Source organism: Urocitellus parryii, chromosome 5 (assembly GCF_045843805.1).
Source record: "Urocitellus parryii isolate mUroPar1 chromosome 5, mUroPar1.hap1, whole genome shotgun sequence".
In the NCBI taxonomy this organism is placed as follows: Eukaryota; Metazoa; Chordata; class Mammalia; order Rodentia; family Sciuridae; genus Urocitellus; species Urocitellus parryii.
Window position 1 is genome coordinate 178,231,064 of NC_135535.1, and position 24,383 is coordinate 178,255,446.

Consider the following 24,383-nt stretch of genomic DNA (forward strand, 5'->3'; position numbering starts at 1 on the left):
AGACTCCATAATACTTTTTCCTGTGATTTCTACTTCATTCTTCCATTTTTGTCTTTGCTTTTACTGACACAGTTCTAGAATAAGAGTTCTATACTTGCTGTTCGTCTTATTTAGGACTGCTGCCTGATTCTTTAATCTTTTGCAATACAATTTTTTTTTCTATTCTGAAATAATGACATCTTTGGGTCACTCCACCTTGTTCTTTCTTCCAAGGTGATGTCACTTATTATTCATCTAAAATTTCATTAGCAGATGACTAATCAACCTGCATTTCCAAACCTAAACCCTAATTTAAGTTTTTGGAACTCTTAACTATATGCTTAGATAGTTCCAGCCTTTTGCTTTACCAGATGTTTCCTCTATTAATCAGGAAAAAATTTTCCAACTCAATTTCCTATTTCAAACCACATCAGTTTCAGTTTTATAGCTTTGTAGTAATTGTTGGTTCCTCTATCGCTCCTCTGGTTCGTTGTCACATCTTGTGATTTTATACTTTAAATACATTTCATTTCTATTCCCTAGTCATCATCTCATTTTAATCCATCATCACAGGTTGCTGAAATTATGATTACTCCTTCTCCGCCTGATTCCACTTCTTCTCCCTCCTTAGGTAATAACAGAAACAATGTACCGAAACGCGGTTCTGGGAAAGAAAGTTGACTTTTGTAGTACTGTCGAAGATTAAGTGGAGAAGATAATGCCATGAAGCAATGAAATCCTTTACTGCAGCGTAGAAGGAGGCAAAAATCGTAAAATTGACTAGTGACCAATTAGAGCTGGAAGGACGCTAACATCCTATATTTTACTCTTATAAATGAAGTAACGCCAAGTGAGTTTTTTCTAAGAGAGCAATACCCGCGCTTCTGTTAAGAACTGTCAACCCTCGGAGTGCGCAAACCAGTCTCCACCAACCAGACGCCAGATCCCAGATTGGCCGCCCGAGTCGCTCTAGCTATCGTCTCTATGGTTCGGGGAATCTCCAGGTCGCAGCTTGACCGGTCCGGCTTTTGCGCGTGCGCGAGCCCGGGCGCGCGCCCGCCCTCTCGCAACTCCCAGACCCCGCGGGTGGGAGGGGTGGGTCTGGGAACGTTGCGGCGGCCGCGGCCGCAGCCCTAGCACCAGCACCCAGGGCTGTTCTAGGCTAGCCTGTGCCGGCGAGTCCTCCGCCGCCTGCGCCGGCCGCGACTACCCGGCCCTTAGATGGTGGGTCCGGAGGATGCCGGAGCCTGCTCGGGAAGAAATGCCAAGTTGTTCCCGGTTCTGGCGCCGGAGCCCGTGGGCCAGGACGGGAAGATGATCCGGGCCACGGGCGGCTTTGGCGGAGGCGTCGGCGCTGTGGAGCCTCCCGAGGAGGCTGAGGAGGAGGAGGAGGAGGAGAAGACGCCGCCTCGGCAGCTGCTGCAGCGTTACCTCGAGGCGGCGGGGGAGCAGCTGGGTCCGGGGCTCTGCTACTGTCCCCTCCCCGCTGGCCAGGCCGTCGCCCCGCCGCCTTCGGCAGCCCGGCGTTCCGGCGCTTGCCCGCCGGGATCCGGCTCCAAGCACCGCGGCACGGAGGCGGCGGATTCTCGCGCGCCGCGACACGGAGGCATGACCAACGGGGACTCGGGCTTTCTGCTGGGCCAGGACTGTCGTGACCTGGAGGAGGCTCGAGGGCTGGCTCGCGCCGGCGGCCCGGAGTCGCGCCGCCACTATCCCTGCGGCCGCCTCCTCCTGGAAGGGCCTGGCGACGAGGGTGCGGACGGCGCGGACAACCCGTCCGACTGGGCCGCGCCGCTGGAGGACCCACTGCGAAGCTGCTGCTTGGCAGCCTCGGACGCTAGAGAGTCCGAGGGCTCGGGCAGCGGCTCAGGGGAGAGCCCCGCCGGCAGTGGCGGCGAGGACTTGGAGCCGCTCCGAGCCGGCGCCAGGGCTTCCGAGGAGGGCGCGCCCCCTTCCAGCTCGGCCGGGAGGACTAGTGGGGGTGTGGGCGCGGAGCCGAGCCACGGCTTCCCTGACGTCCACTTGAACTCTCGGAACACGTTCGAGGTGAGCCGCTGCCAGAGCCCCGGCGACCACTTGCCATCGGTTGGGCCGCCGGTGCCCTCGCCCGCGGCAGAGCAGGGCCCCGCAGGGATCTCGGCCCGGGCTCGACGGAGTGGTGGCTTCGCCGACTTCTTCGCCAGGTACAGCGCAGGCTGCGCGGGGCCTGGGGCGGGGCCGGGCCGGAGCCTTCCGAGAGCTGCTTGGATGGCTGCCTCCGTGCGGCCCCCGCGCGTCGAGACTTAGCTTTGATTTGTCACTAGGGGAAAAGGAACTGGGTCGGCTTTGTGTTTCTGGTAGGAGAAGTTGGAGCTCTGTGGAAAGCAAATCTTTCTGTCGCCCGGAGGCTGTACATGCATTCACACCTGGTCTCTGTGTTCAGGTCTGGCCAACCTGCTAGTGCTCTATCTGCGCTTGCCTCTTCCAGAAAAACATAACCTGGGCCCCATTTTCTCTCTTTCTTTTTTAATATTTATACTATAAGGATTTGGATGGGCCGGGGGTCAGGAGAGGCCTACAGATTGTGGTTGTGAAAAAGAAGGGAAATCATTTTGCAGAGCTCTTTATTTGCGTGGAGTCTAAGACCATTCAAGTAGTTTGGGAATTCTTGAAAGTAGAAGTGGTTGTATTTCATAATGTTTAGTCATTTATTTCAGTGGCCTTTACTAAAATACAGTTGGTTTGGTGTTTAGAATTAGATACCAACCTGTTACACCAAATTACTATAGTTCTGTATTTAGGAAGGCCCTTTTTTCTGCTTCTCCTAAGTGAGCCTCTTTTTTCCCCCTACTGTGTGACCATAATTGATATTTCTTATTCCTCTTTTATTGTCTCATTTCCCCTTCTTGTTTAAATTTACAAATAAAACATAAAGTTTCTTAAATCAAGGGTGGGAAATCCTACTATTGCGTTACTCATAGAACAAAATATATGGTAGTGAACTCTGTAGTTGCAAAATATATTTAAAGTTTGTAGAGGCAATTCTAAAATGTTTCAATGTGAGTTAAATTTATGTATTTGTGACACATTGTGCCCTTTGGTGTTCATATTTTGATGTCAGGTGTCAGGCAGTTTTAGACCAGGAAAAGACCCTGGAGATCACCAGTTCAACCAGAGTGCCCTGTGTGCTTCCTTTGTGCCAAGCATTAAGAACAGATATGATTTGCACAATGGTCTCTGAGGTGAAGAGGGAGTGCAGGGTAGTGAGGATTAAGTTGGAAAACAGATACTTGTATCTGCATTGTAATTTATGAATAGCAACAAGGAAATTATATTAGATAGAAGCTTTCATCTTAGCAGTAGACAGAATATTTGTCAAATTAAAATTTTCCTTCAAATTGTCTAATAGGACTTGTATTAATATATCTTGATGACATTTAATGACTATAGTATTTATACTATGTACTGGATTTAAAGTCAGAAACTTGGGTACCCTAAAGTTAATTTCTTTAAAATTTTTTCTTAATTGAGATGTAAGTGTCAAGACTCCAGAAGTCATTGCTTCCTTTATATGATTTTCTGGGGAAAGAACAGAGTCAGAGGCACAATTTTTGTTTTAGTATTTAGCTAAAACCTTAACTGGATTGTAAACACATTAGAGGCAAGGACTGTGAAGTTTTTTTAGTCTGAATCTACAAATCTAACACTGTATAAACCCCACTCAAGTAAGGTTGAATTGGCAACATTCATGGATTCCTTTTGTTATTCTCTAGTGAGTGTAATTTGGAACAAAACCTCCATCTTCAGGTAAAATAATCAGAAATAACTTTCTTCCTGTGTGTAGTTGTCATTCTCAACTCTGAAGCTCCTGATGAGGGCTTTTCTTGGGATTGGCTTGTCCTAGAATGAATTCTTCTTGGGTGCAGCTTCTACTCCTGATTGAAGTTTCAGATAAGGAAGCTCACTACCTAAAGAAGTTCAGTTAGCTAGTTGTGGACTGGGATGAAAAGTTGGCTCTTGATTCTCTTTCCCCATTACAATCAGTTACCACCTCTGTTCATTTTATGACTCTTTTTCTCTCCCATCTATTTATCCTTTCTGCCGCCCTTCTCTTTCTTTTCTCACTTCATTTTCCTTTAAATGTGTTTGTCTATAACAAATACATTTTAAAAATAGCTTCATGTTTCTTTTAAATAAAAGGTGGAGCATTTTATGGCAATTCATTACTACAAAGTATTGTATTCAATTAAGACACATAATTGATAGGAGCTTCATTGAGTAGGAATCATGTAGGAGATACAGGAATTTGTTTAGGATGGGACTGCTCTCATTTTGGAGGGCCTCAGTGGTCATTTCCTGCTTCCTTTCCTTCCTGATAAAGAGAGCTCTATTTCAGTCCCTGTTGAGAGCTTGCTTCAGCTTCACATGGGTACCTCTCTGTGTTTATAATGACTTTGTTGTGGGAGCCCTAGCAGTAACCTTTCCTCAGACCCTTGACCGTTTCCTATATTTCAAAATTGAAATTCTAGATGGGTACTACTACTTCCATGTTCACCAGATCAACAGTGAGGAGTAAGAACTTTTTTGAAATCTCTTGTATTTCTAGTCTAGCCTTTATTCCTCAAGGATCCCTTTATTTCTCTTTCTTAAAATTTAAGTAGCTTTAGGCTGGGTACAGTGTTGCGTGCTTGCAATAGCAGCAATTTCCGGAAACTAAGGCAGAACGATTGAGATTAGCCTTGACAACTTTGTGAGAGCCTGTCTCAAAATAAAAATTTTGAAAAAGGACTGGGGGTGTGGCTCAGCGGTAAAGCATGCCTAGATTCAATCCCTAGTATCAGTGGAAAAAAATGAACAAAACCCCAGCTTTATACCATTTTTTATGGATCCTCCAAGCAAACTTGTGTCTTTTTTATTTGGTGGTGGTAGGCTATACTGAGAATTGAACCCAGGGCTTCCCCAAAAGGTTAGGTAAGCACTCTACCACTGAGATATATCTCCAGCCCCTTTATTTTATTTGAAACAGGGTCTGGCTAAGGTACTGAGACTGGCCTTGAAATTGCAAGCCTCCTTCCTCAGGCTCCTAAGTAACTGAGATTACAGGCAAGTGCCACTATGCCTGGCTAAATTCATTTCTTGTTTTCAAACATGCTTTGAAATAGAATGGCTTATTTTTGCACACACAGTAGTAGACCTCAAATATTTACTGGCTAAATATTACAAATGTGAACTGAGTTAAAGAGCATGCTTAAAAATACAGGATGTTTTTTAATCTGTTAAAATGAGAGGGTTGCCAGAGATAGAACTATATCCCCTTCGACTCTAAATTCTATGTTGAAAACATTTTTCCTAAACATTTAACTCTACCTCAGGGTAATCATGATAAACATCAGTAATCTTTGTTTAGTTTCTCATGTGTAGATTACCAGTTTCAATTAACTAGAATTTAAGACTTACCTTCTAGAACATGAGTTACTTCTTGAATGTTGCAAGTGTTCCATATTGGAACAATAGTTTCTAGCATTTGATATACTGGGAAATTACTTGAAAGGACATTAAAGAAATTAAATTCACTAATCCACAACCTACACATAGTTAGATTCAGGAGGCCTGCTTTTGGCAGGTGAATTTGTATTTTTTTTTTTTTTTAGAAAGTTGTTCCCAATTGATTTGAGCTATCAGGTAGGTTTTTGTGACTTGAGTATTTAGATACCTTAATTTTAGGTGGCATCTTCAAATTATAGGATGGTAGAGTGGTTAAAAATGCTGGTTCTGGAGTTATATTGCCTGGATTTGAATTAATTTACCAGCTGTGTAATTCTGGACTTCTTTGGACCTTAGGCAACCTTTCATAAAAGGTTGTTATAGGATTGTCATGAGGGTTAAAGAGTAATATTCTAAGTGCTTTGTATTTATTGTGAGAATTCAAATGTTATAATTCAGACTATAGCAAGAGTACCATAATCTTTTCCCCAACTCTATCACTGAAATCCACTGATTTAAGAAAGAGACTAGAATGAATGAATTTTTTTAACTATCTGAGGAAACATTTCACAACTTGTGTAGTAGACTTTAAAGCAAAATTTTTACATGGGATTGGTTGGGTGTTAATCTGGATTATCATGTAGTGATATAAAATTTCCAGAAGTTATGAAGCTTTGACTAAAAAGCAAAATTGAGAAGGAACTGAAAGAAAGGAATGTTGAGAAAGAAAAATATTTATATTTTTTATTATTTTAAGGGACTTTGTAGACAGGCAAAGCCAATTTTTCAGTTTAAGTTCATGAAATGTTTAACTTGGCTTACTCACACATTTTGTACTTACTATGTTGTGGTGGGAAGTTTTTGGGAAAGAGTGGAAACATTTGGAGATTTTGAGGCAATACATCTGTTATGCATCCCTAAATGTATTCAGAAAGGGAAAGCAAGTCCTTTTTGAGGCTGCTTATTTCATCCTGCAAACTGTTAGCTACACCAAGAGTCGTCCTCAAATAGTTCTGGTTGATAGGTGCTTATACCACACTACAGGGATTCTTAAACTTTAGTTTTTAAAATTATTTGGAAGGAGGGAGAGTTATTAAGAATGCAGGATACAAATTCCCTGAGGCCTCACTTTTGATTCAGTAGATCCTTGGTGGAGTCCACCAGCAATCTACTTTTTTTTTTTTTTTAATTACTGGGAATTGAACCCAGTAATGCTTGATCACCAAGCTGCATCTCCAGTCCTTTATATTTTGAGATAGGGTCTCACTAAGTTTCTGAGGCTGATCTCAAACTTTGGATCCCTCCACTATACCTGGAAGGAATCCACATTTTTTTCCCCCTTTGGTACTAGGGATTGAACCCAGGCATGCCTTATCATTGAGCTATATCCCTAGCCCTTTTTATTTTTCATTTTGAGACAGGATCTCCCTAAGTTGCTTGGGGCTTTGCTTAATTGCTGAGGCTGGCTTTGAACTTATGATTCTCTAGCCTTAGCCTCTGGAGTCACTAGAATTACAGGTATGCCTTACCACACCCAGCATGAAATCCATATTTTTTAAAAGCCTCTTACACCCATGATTCTGTTGCAGTTAGTTCCTGGACTGTAGTCATTGAAATACTGGCCTGTTAATGCAGATTTCTTCAGATAATTGCTAAAAGAAGGTATAATACACATTTATAGCTTATTTTGCTTTATTGATTTAAAATCAGATCATATTTAGATCCTGTATAATTGATGAATGTAAACAGAGGTACAATAGACCAGATAAATCCAAATATAGCAATATTTTTTGAGCCTTTACTAGATTGAGAATTGATGTCTGCCTAATAAAATCTTAACTTCCTTTTTATTAATGGAAGGATTTTTTTCTTTTTATGCTGTTTAGACCACCGTGCTTGCCTGTTTTGTGAAAAGTTTTAACGTGCAAATTCTTCTTTCCAGGTCCCTTCAGTGTGGCAGTATAACTCTCTACCTTTATTACAGCTTACAAAAAAGTTTAGGGATGGGGATATAGCTCAGCTGGTAGAGTGCTTGCTTGCCCCCCCCCCCCCCCCCAACACACACACAAAGCCCTGGGTTCAATCCCCAGCACTAGAAAAGGAAGAAAAAAAAAGAAAAAGGTTAGTTTTCCTTCTTTTTGCTATTAGTTGTAATTCTTTTCCATGCCTTTAAGAAGTCTTTCACATTGCACATGACTTACTCCCCTTCAAAATTTGCTGCTTCAGCCTTTCTTGAACTTCTTATTTCTGTGGCTAAAAGAAAAGAGGGAAACCCATGTGACTGTCTGGGTTTTCAGCAGGCTCTTTCCTGCAATTAAGAGAAGTTTATGTTAGAAAACCAAGCTAGCTAGTTTGAGAGTGATCTTGATAATGTGTTTAACTTACCTTTAAATTTGGGTTTTCAGTTTCTTTTTAATTTGAATTTTATGCTGGATATACTTTTTGTGTGTTAAAAAATATTTCTGTCTGCTTGTCTCTAAACCCGCATGGATTAAAATATTTAAATTTGGAAATGAACATGATATTTTAAAAATAAAATTATGTGCTATTTTCTCATATTTTTAAAATAGGGTTATATATATTACCCATCATACATTGGGCATTATTTAGAATTTCCATATCTGGTTTTCATCTAGATTGTTGGTAACCATTTAGTCAAGTAGGAAAAATACTTTTTTTTTTGAAAAGCAAGACAAGGAATATATAATAAGGTAGTAAGAAGATGATAAAGGGGCTGGGGATGTGGCTCAAGTGGTAGCATGCTCGCCTGGCATGCACGGGGCATTGGGTTCGATCCTCAGCACCACATAAAAATAAAATAAAGATGTTGTGTCCACCGAAAATTAAAAAGTAAATATTAAAAAATTCTCTCTCTCTCTTTGGAAAAAAAAAAAAGAAGATGATAAAGAAAATTTGAAGGATTGAAATAAGAGATGCTGTTTACATTGAGTTTGAAGAGGATTGCATAACAATAATTGCTCCAGAGAATGAATGTTAGGTAGAAATTAATACTTTGGCTTGTGAGCTTCAGAGTGTTAGTACAGATTATATCTTTCAATTTTTTCTACTCTGGGAGCTGGGGTTGTGGCTCAGCCATAGAGTGCTCACCTAGCATGTGTGAGGCCCTGGGTTCGATCCTCAGCACCACATAAAAGTAAATAAATAAATAAATAAATGAAGTATTTAAAAAATATATTTCTATGCTGCCTACCTCAATGCCTTTAGGGATATTTCTTTTTTAATTTAAAAAAAATTTAGTTGTAGATGGACATAATGCCTTTATTTTATTTATTTATTTTTATGTGATGCTGAGGATTGAACCCAGTGCCTCACACATGTGCTAGGCAAGTGCTGTACCACTGAGCCACAACCCCAGCTCCTTTATGGATTTGTCTAACCACTTCTTTTAAGGTATTTTTCAAGCCTCTTTTTCTCTTAAAAAAAAATTTTTTTTGTAGTTGTAGATGGACAGAATGCCTTTATTTTATTTGTTTATTTTAGGTGGTGCTGAGGATCAAACCCAGTGCCTCATGCATGCTAGGGAAGTGCTCTGCCACGAACTACAGCCCCAGCCCCAGCCTCTTCCTTTTAATGTTCCCATAATTTCATAGCTTTTTTCAGAGGCCATCTTGTGCAACTGGAATATTTTGAATGATAGGTTGTCTATATGTAGAGCTTAATTTAGGCTCTAAAAAGTTTAAGTTGGTAGTAGTATAGATGCAGGTGTTTAAAAGTATATGTATCAAAAGTTAAGATAACTAAAACATATAGTTGTGCAGTGTATACTTACTGGAGTTCTAGTGTTAAAATAAAAGGAAAATTTCTCATATAAGTACCATGGTAAATCTAGCAAACAGAATTCACATTATTCCTACTTATGAGGAAAAAATTCATTACCAGAAAGAAGATATACTACATAGAAATGTAAGTTGTTGTTGTTTTCCCTTGGTACCAGGGATTGAACCCAAGGATGCTTAACCACTGAACCACATTTTCAAGCTTCTTTTCTTATTTTATTTAGAGATAGGGTCTTGCTGAGTTTGTTTATGGTCTCGGTAAGTTGCTGAGGCTGGCTTTGAACTGGAAGTCCTCCTGCCTTAGTCTCCTAAGCTTCTGGGAATACTGGTGTGTACCAATGCACCTGGCGGAAATGTAAGTTATTGAAGTATTTATGTATTTTTCAATACTGGGGATTGAACCCAGGATCACTCTACCACTGAGCTATATCCCTAACCTGGGGGTATTAATTGTTCTTTATGTTCAAGCACAGTGTATCTCTAATTTTTATGGTCCTAGTTGGCTCTTTAGAGTCAAAAAGAACAAGTTATGTCTTTTACATGATCATCTTTCTGAAATCTAAAGATTGCTGCTGAACTTTTTCTTTGTTTTTGGACCCTCCCAGCTATGCATATGCAGTCCTTATCAGCTAGTTTACAATTTTCTTTCTATTCATTCAACAAATGCTGTTGAGCCTTATTCTGTATACTAGACAATAAGGAAATTAGATAAAATAAAACATTAAAAAGAAGAAGATGGGAATGGTGGTGTATACCTGTAATCCCAGTAGCTTGAGGGGCTGAGGCAGAAGGATTGGAAGTTTGAGGCCAGCTTCAGCAACTTTATGAGACCCTAAGCAACTTAGTGAGACCCTGTCTCAAAATAAAAAAAAACAAAAATGGACTGGAGGGCTGGGGTTGTAGCTCAGTGGTAGAGCGCTTGCCTAATATGTGTGAGGCACTGGGTTCAATGCTCAGCACTACTTAAAAAAATAAATAAATAAAATTAAAAGTTATTTTTAAAAAATGGTCTGGAATGTGGCTCAATGTTTAAGTGCCTCTGAGTTCAATCCGTGGTACAAAACAAAAGTGTGTGTGTGTGGGGGGGGGTTTCTATATAAAATCAGTACTTACAATATTACCTGATTAGTGTTATAAAAGAGAATACAAGGATGCATCAACACCCAGATGTAGTGATTAACTTTGAGATTTGGGAGTTCTGAAACTCTTCACAGTAGATCAGATTTGAGGAGGGTTTGGGTTGGAATGGGGCTGACAATAGGATAGGCACATAACAACATATACAGGATTGTATATGAAATAGCACAACACTTTTTGGTACAGCAGATTCACATCAGCATAAATGATCTTAGGGAATGGAAGTAATGTCAAAAACTGAGCAAAAGGTTAAAGCTAAATTTTATATGGCAGAACTAAATAAATTTGATTTATTCAGTGGGGGTGGCAATCTATGGGACTTTAAAAAAGGAAAGACAGAATTGAGTTATGGAACAGTGACTCTTGTAGCAGTGTAGCAGATGATTTGGTAGTTGAGAAACTGGGCCCTGGAGACAGTATGGAGACAGTAGTTAATGGGTGCTTGTCAGTCTTCCTGTTAAAATGGTATATCCACATAGTTGATGTAAATAACATCAAATGAAAATTTCAATCTCTGTGAAAAAGGGTGACAAATAAATTGAGGGATTTATACATTTAATCAATAGCCTTTTCCTGAAGTATTAATGAAGGTAAACTTAAAAACATGACTTTTCAGGAAAGTGAGATGATATGAAAATGGATATTCCTGTGAAAAATCATGCTTATATTTTGTAAGGAATTCCTTAAATGGGGAAGAGTCAGAATAGTTGCTAGACTAGGTGTTTTGCTGTTATGATCAGAAAGGCAACAGTTTCAGGGAAAACTGTGAAGATGCCAGGCATAGTGGTACATGCCTGTAATCCCAGGCCGACACAGGAGGATCATGAGTTCAAAGCCAGCCTCAGCAACTTAGCAAGGCCCTAAGTAACTTACTGAGGACCCTGTCTCTAAATAAAATATAAAAAATGGCTGTGGATATGGCTCAGTGATGAAGCACGCTTGGGTTCAATCCCTTGTACCAAAAAAGAAAACCCTGAAAGTGCAAAGTTACTGCAAAATCAAGTCTTTTCGTCCTGTGTACAAGCTCTATGTTGCTTCATAAAAGTGGATTGTGATAGTATTCACATTAGCCATTTTTTGAGGACTGAATGAGATAAAGACAAAGTATGATGTTTCCATAATTACATGTATATATGTAAGTTTCTTCCACTTATTTAATTTTTTTTTTTTTGGCAATGCAGGTGATCATACCTGCTAGACAAGCGCTCTACCATTGAACTACAGCTCTACTGTTGAACTACACCCAAAGCCCCTGTTTGTTTTTCTTTTCTTTTCATGAGATGGGGTCTTGCTGTGTTGCACAGCAAACTCCTGGGCTGGGGTAATCCATCTGCCACAGCCTCCCTGGGACTACAGGTGTGTGCCACTGTGCCTAACTGCCTCCCTACTTGCTACTTCTGTGTTATAATTTCCAAAATATGTTTAGTATCTGTCTTAGGGAGATGTTTCTGTAAGAAAAAGAGTAAAGTAAGTTAGGACTGTTGGAGGGGAGTCAGAGCTGAAACATAATAGGAAGCCTGATAAGCACATTTAGTTGTATATTAACTACAGTAAGTGCTCTAATATCCCAGGTATCTGAGGCAAACACTTATAATGTTTTAAAACTTGAGATTTGTGTAAATAGGATAGGCTGATTTTACCTCTGGTACTCTTTTGAAAGGTTAAATTAAGCCATAGTCTTGGGGTTCACTGCTCTTAAATTGGGTCATCTTTAGTAGATCTAGCTATTGTCATTTGAGTAAAGCCTAAAACTTTTTATTTAGGGTGTGTTTGCAAACACCCTGTATTTAAAGATCTAACATACATAGATTGTGGTAAAAATAGTTGAGGCAGCTATATATCTTTTAGCAAAATAATAACACAGCAGTTGTAACTGGCAGTGTTATCATATGTGTTGAATTTTGTTTAATAAATATTGCCTTAATGCTATTGCTAGTTTTAAAGTAAATATTTCCTTTAGTTTACCTAGTTAGCCATTACAGATTACTCTCAATTTCAGTAGAATTAGATGTGTCTAGCTTTTTCTTGAACTATTTAATTCTATGGTATTTTATTCATAGCCTACATTTTAAATTTGTTCACATATATGTGTGTGTGTGCGTGCGTGCGCATGTATATATAAATTAATTAAGATGCATTAAATATACATATATTTTTTGGTATTGGGAATGGAACCCAGGGCCTCATACATGCTAGACAAGCACTTTACCACTGAGCTAAACCCCAGCCCTTATTATTTTTTATTTGTGATAGACTTTTACTAATTTTCCCAAGCTGGCCTTAAACTTGCAATCCTCCTGCCTCAACCTCTGAGTAGCTGGGATTATATGTGCCCACCAGGAGCAGTTTGTTTTTGTATTTTGTTTGAAAAGCCATAACCAGTAAGAATTAGTTTTCTCTCTTATATATTTAATACAAACCAACAAGAAATAAAAGAGTGAATCTCCTCAAAATAGTTTTTATTTTATAAAAATGAGTCATTTACATATGGCTTTTGGTTTGACATAGTTCTAAAAGATGTATAAGTTAAGTTTGTTAATTATATTGGCCATCATGTTTTAAAAACTGTCAATTGGAAATTCAGTTTTTGAAACCTGTTATTTTTTTTATTGTGATAAAATACAGTTGCTATGGACTGAATTTTTGTATCCCCCCCAAATTCATGTGTTGAAACCCAAATCTTCAAGGTAATGGTATTTGGAAGTGAGCCTTTTGGGAGGTAATTAGGTTTAGATGAGACCATGAGGATAGGACTATAATGAAATTAGTATCTTCATAAGAAGAGACCCCGGAGAGCTTGCTTCAACCTCTCCCTTCACAATGTGAGGATTCAGCAGAAAGGCAACTGTCTGCAAACCAGAAGAAAGTCATCACCAGACACCACCAATTCTTGTTGCACCTTGATCTTGGACTTTCCACACTCCAGAAGTGTAATAAGTAAATGTCTTTTGTGTAAGTGCCTCATCTATGATATTTTGTTATAGCATTGAGAGCTAACCATATAACATGCATTTTAACATAAAATTTACCATTAGTGACATTTAATGCATTCAGTGTTGTTGTACACCATCACTACTACCTAGCTATTCATGTTTCAAAATCCCAAATGGAAATTCTGTACCCACTAAGTACATTCATTCCCCTCATCTCCCATACCCTCCTCCTTCCCAGCATCCACTAATCTGTTATCTTTCCCTATGAATTTGGCCTATTCTGGATATTTCATATAAATGGAATCATACATTTATGGCCTTTAATGTTGGTATTTTTCACTTACTGTATTTTAAAGCTTCACCCATATTGTAGCATCAGTACAGCATTATTTTTTATTGCTGAATAATAGTTCATTGTCTGGATATACCACATTTATCCATTGATGGGCTGTTGGGTTGTTTCTGCCTTTTGGTGGTTATAAATAGTGCTGTTAGGAACAAGTTTTATTTGAATGCTGTGTTTTTAAAAAATTTTGGGGCATTATGCTCAAGAGTGAAATTGTTAGGTCATGGTAGATTTATGTTTAACTCATTAAGGAACTGCCAAACTGTTTTCCATAGCAGCTGCCTATTTTACATTCCCACTGGCAATGAATGAGAATTCCAGTTTCTACCATTGTCACCAACTTGTGATTTTCTTTATTATTTTAAAAATTATAGTCCTAATGAGTGTGGAGTGTTATTTCATTGTGATTTGATTTGAATTTCCTTAATGACTGATGTTGAGCGTCTTTTCATTTGCTTGTTGACCATTTGCATATCTCCTTTGAAGAAATGTCTGTTCAAATCCTTTGCCCATTATTTATTGGTCTGTTTGTATTTTTTCATTTTACGTTATATGAATTCTGGGTGCTAAACCCTCATCAGTTAGATAATTTGTAAATATCTTCTATGGCTTATCTTTATACTTTCTTGATAGTTTCATTAGATGAACAACAACAGTAGAAAGAAACCTCTTTTTGTATATGTATTTGCTACTGGAGATCAAACCCAGAGCTTCACACATGCTAGGCAAGTGTTCTACCATTGAACTACATCTTCAATGCCTTTAAAAAATTTTTATTTTGAGATAGGCTTAAGTTGCCTTGAATTTGCAATTCTCCTGCCTCAGCCTCCCAAGTAGCTGGGATCGCAGGCACATGTCACCATACCTGGAAGAAAGAAACTTTTCATGTTTTTTATTTATTGTGGTACTGGGTATTGAACCCAGGGACATTCTACCACTGAGCTATATCCTCAAGCTGCCCAACCCCTTATGTTTTTATTTTTTAAAATTTGAGACAGGATCTCGCTAAATTACTGAGGCTGGCCTGAAACTTGGGATCCTCCTACTTCAGCCTCCAAAGTAGCTGGGATTTTGGCATATACCACCACACCCAGCTGAAGAAAACTTTTAAATTTGGCATGAATACAGTTCTAAGGAAACGAAATGTTCTATTCTTTCCTGCTCATACTTTGTATTTTTTCCAGTTGGAATGAGTTGTCTGTCATTCACCTCCTTTCTCTAATCTCTGTTTAAATCCTCCCTTGTTCATTCAGCAAGTATGTTTGAGCACCAGCTATATTCTGTGAAAGAAGGAGCTAGAATCAGTTGTTCTGGTGAAGCCGGTGGTGAGCATGTTATAGACATAAATTGAAACACTGTGGTGTGATGTTTTAAGCTTTTTTTAAAGTGGAGGATACCCCTTCAGTGACCAGAAGAGATGACAAGATGGAAATAAAGATTTTATTAATTACAGGCCTTGAGGATATGTGGTATGCCCAAAGGCCATAGTGAAGCTGGTCAGCACCAGAAAGGGAGTCTCCCTATGGGCCAAAACCTTTATTACTTATCCATACATGTTTCCTGTGGAGATTAAAATGGATGGGTTTAAAGTAAGCAGGTGCGAGTTCCAGAGATCAGTGTCACATGACTTCCATGCAGACATGGAGGTTAGCATTATCAGATAGGTTGTATCTAGCTGTATTATTGGAAGGTTGTCACTAGAAGATATAAGGTAGATATCTAGATTGATCACATTGAGGAACTAGGGGAAAAGCACAGAACTGTGAACTATGTCAAGGACGACTGAGCCCTACTTCTGTTTTGAGAAAGTTAAACATATTCAAAATGGATGCCAAGGCGACGACATAAAATTGCAAGAATTCACTACATGGTATAAACAAGATTTATTCCTCTGGCACTGAATCTGATTTATAAGTCTATCTTAAGGATCATTTCGGTATTTTATAGATGTTAGGGGAGGGTATGATTTCAAAGAGATAACATGAGGAAGTTTTTTGGGGACTGATTGAAACTGCTTTGTATCTCAGTTGAGATGATAGTTATACAATTCTATACATGTGGTAAAACTTGTCAAACTATACACCAGAGGAAAAGCAGTCTGTTTTATTGTGTCAGTTTAAAAAAATAAAAAATATATTAAGTGAGGGCCAGGCATTATGAATATTATACAAATTCTGTTCTTATTATGCTTATAATTTGAAAATAGCATTCAGATCAGTATAGAAGTAAGATAGAAAGTATTGAAAGAAAACAATTCATAGAAGTGGCTCAGAGGAGAAAAGTTCATTAATATAATGGCTTACCAGACTGTGCACTCTTCCATTAGTGCACTTTTCAATAAGACACTGAGTTTGAGAACAAAGGTGAGTTTTTTTTTTGTAAGACCCCACCAAATTCTGATTTTTGTTCATGTGTGGAAGCATAGCAGTGGGGATAAAATGGTGAAAACAGAGCTTACACCTAAATGTATCCATTATGTCATAGAGCTTACATTTTAATATAGAGAACAGCAGTTACATAAATTTCCAAAATTGTTTTGGCTACTGTATTTTCTTTGCTTTCATATTTCAATTTTAGAATCAGCTTTTCTTTGTATAAAATAATTCTTGTTAATAAGTTGGAGAGCTTTCACATCTCTCTTATGTTGAATCTTTTAGTCCTTTAACATAGAATACCTGTACATTTATTTGGGTCTCTTGATTTTCTTCATTGGTGTTATGAAATTTTTAGTATATATATAAAAAAAATTTTTAGTATATATATCTTTCCATATTTAGTTATAATTATATCTCAATATTTAATGTTTTTAGAGCTATTGTAAAAGATACATTTTTTCAAATTTCAAGTTCCAATTATTCATTGCTAATACAGAAATAGTATTGATTTTTGTATGGTTATCTTTTATCATGTAACCCTGCTAAGCTTATTTATTAGTTCTAGGAGCTTTTTTGTGTAGAGTCTGTGAGGTGACTGTGGTTAGTCATGGTTCTACAAATGTGGAAAAGAGTTTTTATTTTTTCTTTCCAACTTAAAGGCTTTTTACTTAACTTCTTATCTTATTGCACTGTCTACGACTCTCACTATGATTTTTGACTGGGAATGTCAGAACAGACATTATTACCTTGTTTTTCCAGTCTAAGTATGATGTTATCAATATGGTAGTGTTCTGTTTTTGTAGATGTCCTTGAGTAAGCTAAGGAACCTCCATTCTTTTCCTAGTTTTGGGCACATGCCTGTAATCCTAGCAATGTGGGAGGCTGAGACAGGAGATCATAAATTTGAGGCCAGCCTTGGAAATTTAGCAAGATCCTATCTCGAAATAAAAAATAAAAGGGCCTGGGTGTGTAGCTAAGTGATAAAGTGCCCCTGGATTCAATATCCAGAAACATCCCCCCACCCCCTGCAAAAAAAAAAAAAAAAGGATTTATGTTGCCATCAAATTACTTTGAAGCATCACTTGATATGGTTATGTGGTTCTTCATCAGACTGTTAATATGATTGGATACTTCAAATGACTTTTTCAAGTATTAAATGAGCTTTGTATTACCTGGACAATCCCTATTTGGTTTTCTTGTTTTTCCTTTTATGTATTGTGAGATTTGATTTGATTTTTGCTTAATAGAAATTTAACAGCTTTGTTGAGACATAATTTATATACCATACAACTTACCTGTTTAAAGTGTTTATTTGATGTTTTAGCACATTCATGGAGTTGTGCAGCTAACACAACAGTCAATTTTAGAACATTTCTGTCATAGTAAAGAAACCTTATACTCATTATAATGATTAAGTACATGTGAAGTTATTTTACTTTCCTTGTAAACAGAAATATTAGCATAGATTCTGTTGTATTTATTTATTTTTTAAGGAAGCAAATTTTTATTATAGTTTTAATTTGTATTTATCTGATTTTTTTCTGTATTTTTATTGGTGCATTATAGTTGTACATAATGGTGGGATTTGCTACATAGTCATACATGCACACTTAAGGAAGTAAATATTTTTTTTGCATTACAATTCTTAATACACACACATACCACAATTTATCGTATCTCTGTATACAAGGTATGTTGACACCAAATTCAAATCTTCATACATGTATTTTGTATATTTTTTAGATGTTGATGGACCTTTATTTTATTTATTTATTTATATGCAGTGCTAAGAATTGAACCCAGTGCCTCACACATGCTAGGCAAGCACTCTACCACTGAGCCACAACCCCAGCCCTATTCTGTTGTGTTTATATAATATCTTACATCCTGGTGATTGGGATATTTTCTCCATATTCTCCTGATATGTTCTTGTTGTTGCTTCTGTGCCTGTCCTAAAAATTCTTTCTTCCCCTTTTCTTCTCCTGGTGGTTTCTGCCTTCCTTTTGAATGTCTTCAGTCCTGAGATTGGGCTTAAATCAATATAGAGTCTCTTCATGAAGCAATCTATCTATACACGGCATAATAAGTATGTAGCACAAAAGCAATTGTGTTTTTTATAGTTAACTCTTTTGTCTTTGATTTTATTCTATTTTTTTCTCTCCTGCCACAAAAGAAGTAAAGATCTTTATTAGTAAGTATTGCCTGAAACTTCTTACCTTTCTTTTTTTTTTTTTTGAATATAGAGGCATTTAACCACTGAGCCACATCCCCAGCCATCCCCCTCCTTTTTTTAAAAAAAATATTTTTTAGTTGTCAATGGACCTTTATTTTATTTATTTATATGTGGTGCTGAGAATCGAACCCAGTGCCTCACACATGCTTAGCAAGCGCTCTATCACTGAGTCACAGCCCCATTTCTTCCCCAGCCCTTTTAAAATTTTTTTATTTTGTGATGGTCTCACTAAATTGCTGCAGCTGGCTTTGCAGTCCTCCTTCCTTAGCCTCCTAGCCATTGGGATTACAGGCATGCACGACTGTATCCAGCTAGCCCTTTTTGCTGATGTGAACACACTCAAATGTTATTCTGGAGGAAGAAGAAAATAATTTTTGAACTGTTTAAATGTAGGCATTTTAGCAATGTATAGGATGGAAGAGGTTAGAGACAATATAACTCTCTTGATTGTTGTATGGAGAATAGGAACAAGAGGAATATGATTAGAAAGGAGAAACTGCAAGAAACCTGTCTCAAACACTTAATTAGTGGTGTGACATTGGCAAGTGACATTATGGGTTCATCAGTCTTTCTTGGGAGTGGCAAGGTAGTGCATTGAATATGAAGAGAATTCGATGAAATCTATAGGCATCTGCCCAAGAAAAATGTTTTTATGTACATTGTTTACTTCAAATTGTGCATACAGTTTGAGGAACCTTATCAACTGCCTCTCTAGTTCATTCATGTAAGTTCATTAACTCGTTTTTTAATATTTATTTTTTTACACATAGGTGGACACAATGTCTTTATTTTACTTTATTTATTGCTGAGGATCGAACCCAGTGCCTCATGCATGCTAGGTGAGCGCTCTACCTCTGAGCTACAACCCCAGCCCCTCATTAACTCTTTTTTTTTTTTAAGATTGATGTGATTTTTTTTATACCTTTATTTAATTTAATTATTTATTTATTTTTTATGTGGTGCTGAGGATTGAATCCAGCGCCTTGCACATGGTAGGCGAGCGCCACAGCCCTAGCCCCCCTCATTAACTCTTGATGAAGAACCTTTGACATGGATAAGGTCTTCGGCAGCTCTAAAATACTATAAAAATTATGATCTTTTACTTTCAGCCTTATAACTTCTGTTTTTTGACAGAGTAGGTAATATTTAATTCTCTCCTTTTTAAAAATAGTTCTTATCTCTAAAAATAGCCAGGATAGCTAAGTAGGGCCTATTAAGTAAAAAATTCTTATTCTTTTTAATTCTTATGATTTTAATAGTGACAAAGTCAAGATTCAGAAATAGCATGAAAAAGAAAATTCTTGGAATTAAAAAAGTCCTTTTTCTAGAAAAAATATTATGTGTGTAAGTAAGCTCAAAATCTTTTTCAAATGAAAAATGATTGAGGTTTGGAAAGAATGTAAGTAATATTTGTGCTAGATTTTTTAGCCAAAATACCAAGGGTAGTAAATACAGTGAATTTTAAAGAAACTGTACTTATACTTCTTTAAATTAATTATGTAGTCGACTGTAGCATCCCATGGCCACTTGTCAAATGTTTTCTTTTTGGCTTTCAGTTCTTTTGGGAAATTTAAACAAACATTCAGAAAGTTGATGAGTTTTCAGTGGTCCAGTTCCCTCTGAATCAGTTTGGAGATCAAGTTATAATTTCTAATTTTAAGAAACTGATTTAATCTTTTATCGAAGTTGTCTGCTTCTTTGTTTCCTATCCCTTTTAAAATGTAGAACTCTACTGAAGTGCTGGCTAGAATTCCTGTAATTACTAAAACTTTAAAGGTCATATAGATGTAAAAGCTAAGCAACTCTTTGTTTATTTTGGCTAGAATTGATATTATTGGCAGTAAGAAGATTCAGGGTTAGGTATTTATAGTTTTCTATAATGTCAAATTTCTCAGTTTGAGAAATTATGAAATTTACATTGCTTTGTCTCATTGAGTTTGTCAATTCCTAGAGGCCCAAGCACTGAAGATTCTGTTAACTTAAGAAGTCATGAAGCCAGGCATTATCGTGCACACTTGTAATCCCAGTGACTTGAGAGGCTGAAGCAGGAGTATTGCAAGTTCTAGGCCAGCTTCAGCAACTTAGTGAGACCATCTCCAAATAAGAATTAAAAAGGACTGGAAATGTAGCTCTGTTGGTGAAATGCTCCTGGGTTCAACCCCGAGTACCAAAAAACAATAACAACTCAACAAAATGAAAACACACAAGAAATCATGAGCAGAAAACTTGCATGATATAAATAAGTTTTGCCCCTCTTCGGCCAGCTTTGTCCTTTAATAAGGTGTGGTAGGCAAGAGTTTTGAATCTTATATGCAACCCTTTTTTAAAGCGTGGCAAAAGAAGTGAAGAAATGTTAGAAAATTGTAAACAGACACAGATATGCCAAGCAAACACTAGCAAGTATTAACAAGCTAGAGACATTTTATCCAACCACCCAGGGAGAAGGCAAGGAATGGTTGCATTACTGGATCTTTTGTTTTCCTCTTTTTCTCATTCTCACACTAATGTTTTGTGTTTTTTTTTTTTTTTTTGGTCCTGTTTTTGGTTGGTTTTCTTCCTTCCTTCCTTCTTTCTTTCTTTCTTTCTTTCTTTCTTTCTTTCTTTCTTTCTTTCTTTCTTTCTTTCTTTCCCTTTGTGTTTTCAATATTACAGAAACAAGAAGCTGGTATTGTTCTGTAGCTGGTACAACTGATTTTCTTAATTTATTTTTGCTAAAAATATTGGAAATTAGTGGAGAGAATGGAAGATGATACGTTTTTGTGTGGATATGGACATGGTGTGTGTGTGTGTGTGTGTGTGTGTGTGTGTGTGTGGAGTAGAGGATGAATTTGAAGGGGGAAAGATGGATTAACACTACCATTCCCTATTCTCTTTATGTATTGACAAGATGTATTCCAGGGTGAAAAAAAAAAAAAAAGAAAATGTGATGGTATGCACCTTTAGTCCCGGCTACTTGGAGCTGAGACAAGAAGATGGCTTGAGCCCAGGAATTTAAGGCTAGCCTGGGTGACATAGTAAGATTGCTGTCTCTAAAAATTGAAAAGGGAAAAGAAAATCATTAGAAAACACATAGTTGTTTTTAATATCTCTAGCATATCTAAAGCAATACGGTACTTTTAGATTTATAAAAACTTTACTGGGAATGAGGCTCAGTGGTAGGTAGTTCTCTTGCCTGGCATGTGTGAGAACCTGGGTTCAATACTCAGTACCACAATGAAATAAACAAACAAAGTAAGTAGGGGTAGAGATATAGAGTACCACTAGGTTCAGCCTTCTGTACAAAAGTAATGAAATTTATTAAAAAAAACAAACACACACTTGACCATTGGGGTTTAAGGAAGACTAATAAATAACACTGTATTACCCCCATCTGAATTTGTAATCAGTTGAGAAAAAGACAGGAAAATATATGGGACCTCAAAACATCAGCTCTAGTACAGATAACATGGATCAAAAGACATTGCTTCCACATGTGGCTGCAGTATGCCTTCTGATATTTAACCTGAATTGAATTTACCTAGCCAGTCACTAGCACAGCAGGCCTTTCCTATGGGAATGGAGGGCATTCCCCTTAGTAAGAGAAATCCTCTCTGTTGTTAAGCAATAGTATCTGCCACCAAAATTCAACACCTCAGGTGGAGACGAATAAGGGTGGGGGAGAAGCTTAGAGTGTCCCTCTCTGCTTCTCCTGAAACATGAAGACTGCACTATTCGTGGGACCTCTTCCCTCCATCACTGCCAAATAAATTGTATTCTTACTGTCAGATTCTATCTCTGGAATCCTGAAAGAGTTGTTCTTTCTCTTGGTATGCACACTTAAACACATTTGGTTTTTTTGCTGAGATGTCTTTAGTGTTGATTTAAATTTGAAGAAATTTAAATATCTTGGAGGATAGAAGAAAGGAAAAAAGGTGGGGGCATGTCTGTGTGTGTATGTGTCTCCAGTTTGAAAATGCGATAAGAGGTAAACTAGTCTCATACATTTGTTTGCATTGAGATCTCAATTTTCCAGTCTCCTAACTGAGAATTAAGGGACAAGGGATGGAGCATAAGAACAACAACAAGAGTCTGACACAGTTTTGGCTTATTAATGTGCCTTTTCATTATGTTTCCTCTAAAGATTTAGTAAGGTGGTGATGCTGTTTTATCAATTTTAACAATATTTTAAAAATTCCTTTTTATTGCCTACGTATGCCATTTAGCTATAGTATGTTATAAACAGTTTTGTCATAGGGGATAAACTGAAAATCCAATCCAGAGTTTCTTAGTGGCATAAGAAATTAATGTAGAACAATATCTGATGGCCTTTCTTAGCAATTGGATACTTGTGGGCTTATACTTCTTTTATGGAGTTTCACTGCAGAGTAGTTTTGTATTTAAGAATATACCATAACTAAACTTTTCCATTTCTTTGTCAATAGATTTTCAGACCAAGAAAGTTTTTTTGCTCTTTTGAACAATGTTTCCTTGAATATTCTTATATATGCTTTAGTAGGCATTTCTAGGACTTTCTCTAGGGTAATAGCTGGATGTTAGGGCATGCAGCTGTTCAACTTTATGATCTAGACACAAATGTTATTACACCAATGTAAAATTCCTAGCAGTGTTCTCCCTCTAAACGTACTATTACCAGATTTCTTAGTACTATATATACATATGAACTTTTATTCTGGTTTTAGTTTATGAGCTCCGTTATTACTTATGAGGCTTTTGATAGATCTCTCTGTTTGCCATTTGTTTTCCCTCTTTGCACAATACCTGTTAATAGCTTTTATTTATTTTATTCTATTAGCCTATCTTTTATGAAAATAATTAGTTGGAGTCCTTTTAATTTTTCTCTATATATAGGTTAAATATCCTTTATTTGACATGTGTGGGCGATAGAGTTGTTTCAGATTTAGGAGTTTTTTTGGATTTTGAAGTATTTACATAGACTTTACCAGAAGAGCATTCCTAGTCCCAAAATCTGAACTGCTCCAAAACTCAAAGCTTTTTGTGTATCATGGAAGTATTGAAAAGGTTTTAGATTTGAGAGCATTTCAAATTTTTAAATTTTAAATTAGTTGGGCTCAGTTTGTGCCAATCTTTTGTCATTTATATGTGTTAGAATTTTTTCTTCAAATTTATATCTTTTTTTTTTTTTTTAAAGAGAGAGTGAGAGAGGAGAGAGAGAGAGAGAGAGAGAGAGAGAGAGAGAGAGAGAGAATTTTTAATATTTATTTTTTAGTTCTCGGCGGACACAACATCTTTGTTGGTATGTGGTGCTGAGGATCGAACCCGAGTCGCACGCATGCCAGGCGAGCGCGCTACCGCTGAGCCACATCTCCAGCCCTCAAATTTATATCTTTTTATTGTATCTATTAGACTCTTATTTGAACAGAAGTCCTTAATCAGGTTTTTAAAAGATGAGTGCTTTGGGGTCTTGTTTTCAGGTTCTTCACTTCTGTGAGATTTTAAGAAAAATTCTGTTTGTTTTTAAAACTTTTTGAAGTTTACCTTTCATTTGTAAGTATTTGATACACTGAGAATTGACTCTTATGTGTGGTATATGGTATGTATCCAATTTCATTTTCCCTTATATGGATAGCCAGAGGTCGCAGAAGATCATTTATTAAATGATTAATCCTTTCCTCATTGATCTGCATTGCCACCATTGAATAGAAAAGCAGAGGTGTATAATAGTGAACGTAACAAAAGACCACCTTTGGGCATTGTCGATTCTGTCTGATTGTTACTTCTAATAGACTTGTATAGTATAGCTTTATTTAGGTATAATTTATATAGCATAATATGCACCCATTTAAATGTATAATTCAATGATTATTAATAAAGTTATAGAGTTGTACAGACATCACAACAATCTAGTTTTAGAATATTTCCATCTCCATAAGAGATCCCTTATGCCCATGTAGTCAGGACCCATTTCTACCCTGAGTCTGGAGTAACTGTTCATCTAGTTTCTGTCTCTGAAGATTTTACTTTCTTGAATATTTTTTTATAAACATAGCAATATGTGAATTTATATATCTGGCTTCTGTCACTTAGCATAACTTTTTGTTGTTGATGGTGGTGCTGCAAGGGCCTCAGGCCTGCTAGGCAAGTGTTATATCACTGAGCCAC

At 37.4% G+C, this 24,383-nt stretch overlaps 1 protein-coding gene across 1 annotated transcript in view; it reads left to right on the forward strand.

Annotated features, from left to right (window-relative positions):
• The first annotated feature begins 1,151 nt into the window (after positions 1-1,151).
• Positions 1,152-24,383, forward strand: part of Tbc1d12 (TBC1 domain family member 12) — an 80,298-nt gene continuing 57,066 nt past the window's right edge. The window contains exon 1 of the mRNA XM_026381978.2: positions 1,152-2,162. Within this exon, the coding sequence (XP_026237763.2) occupies positions 1,201-2,162 (962 nt within the window). The 5' untranslated portion in view covers positions 1,152-1,200. The remainder of the gene's footprint in view (positions 2,163-24,383) is intronic.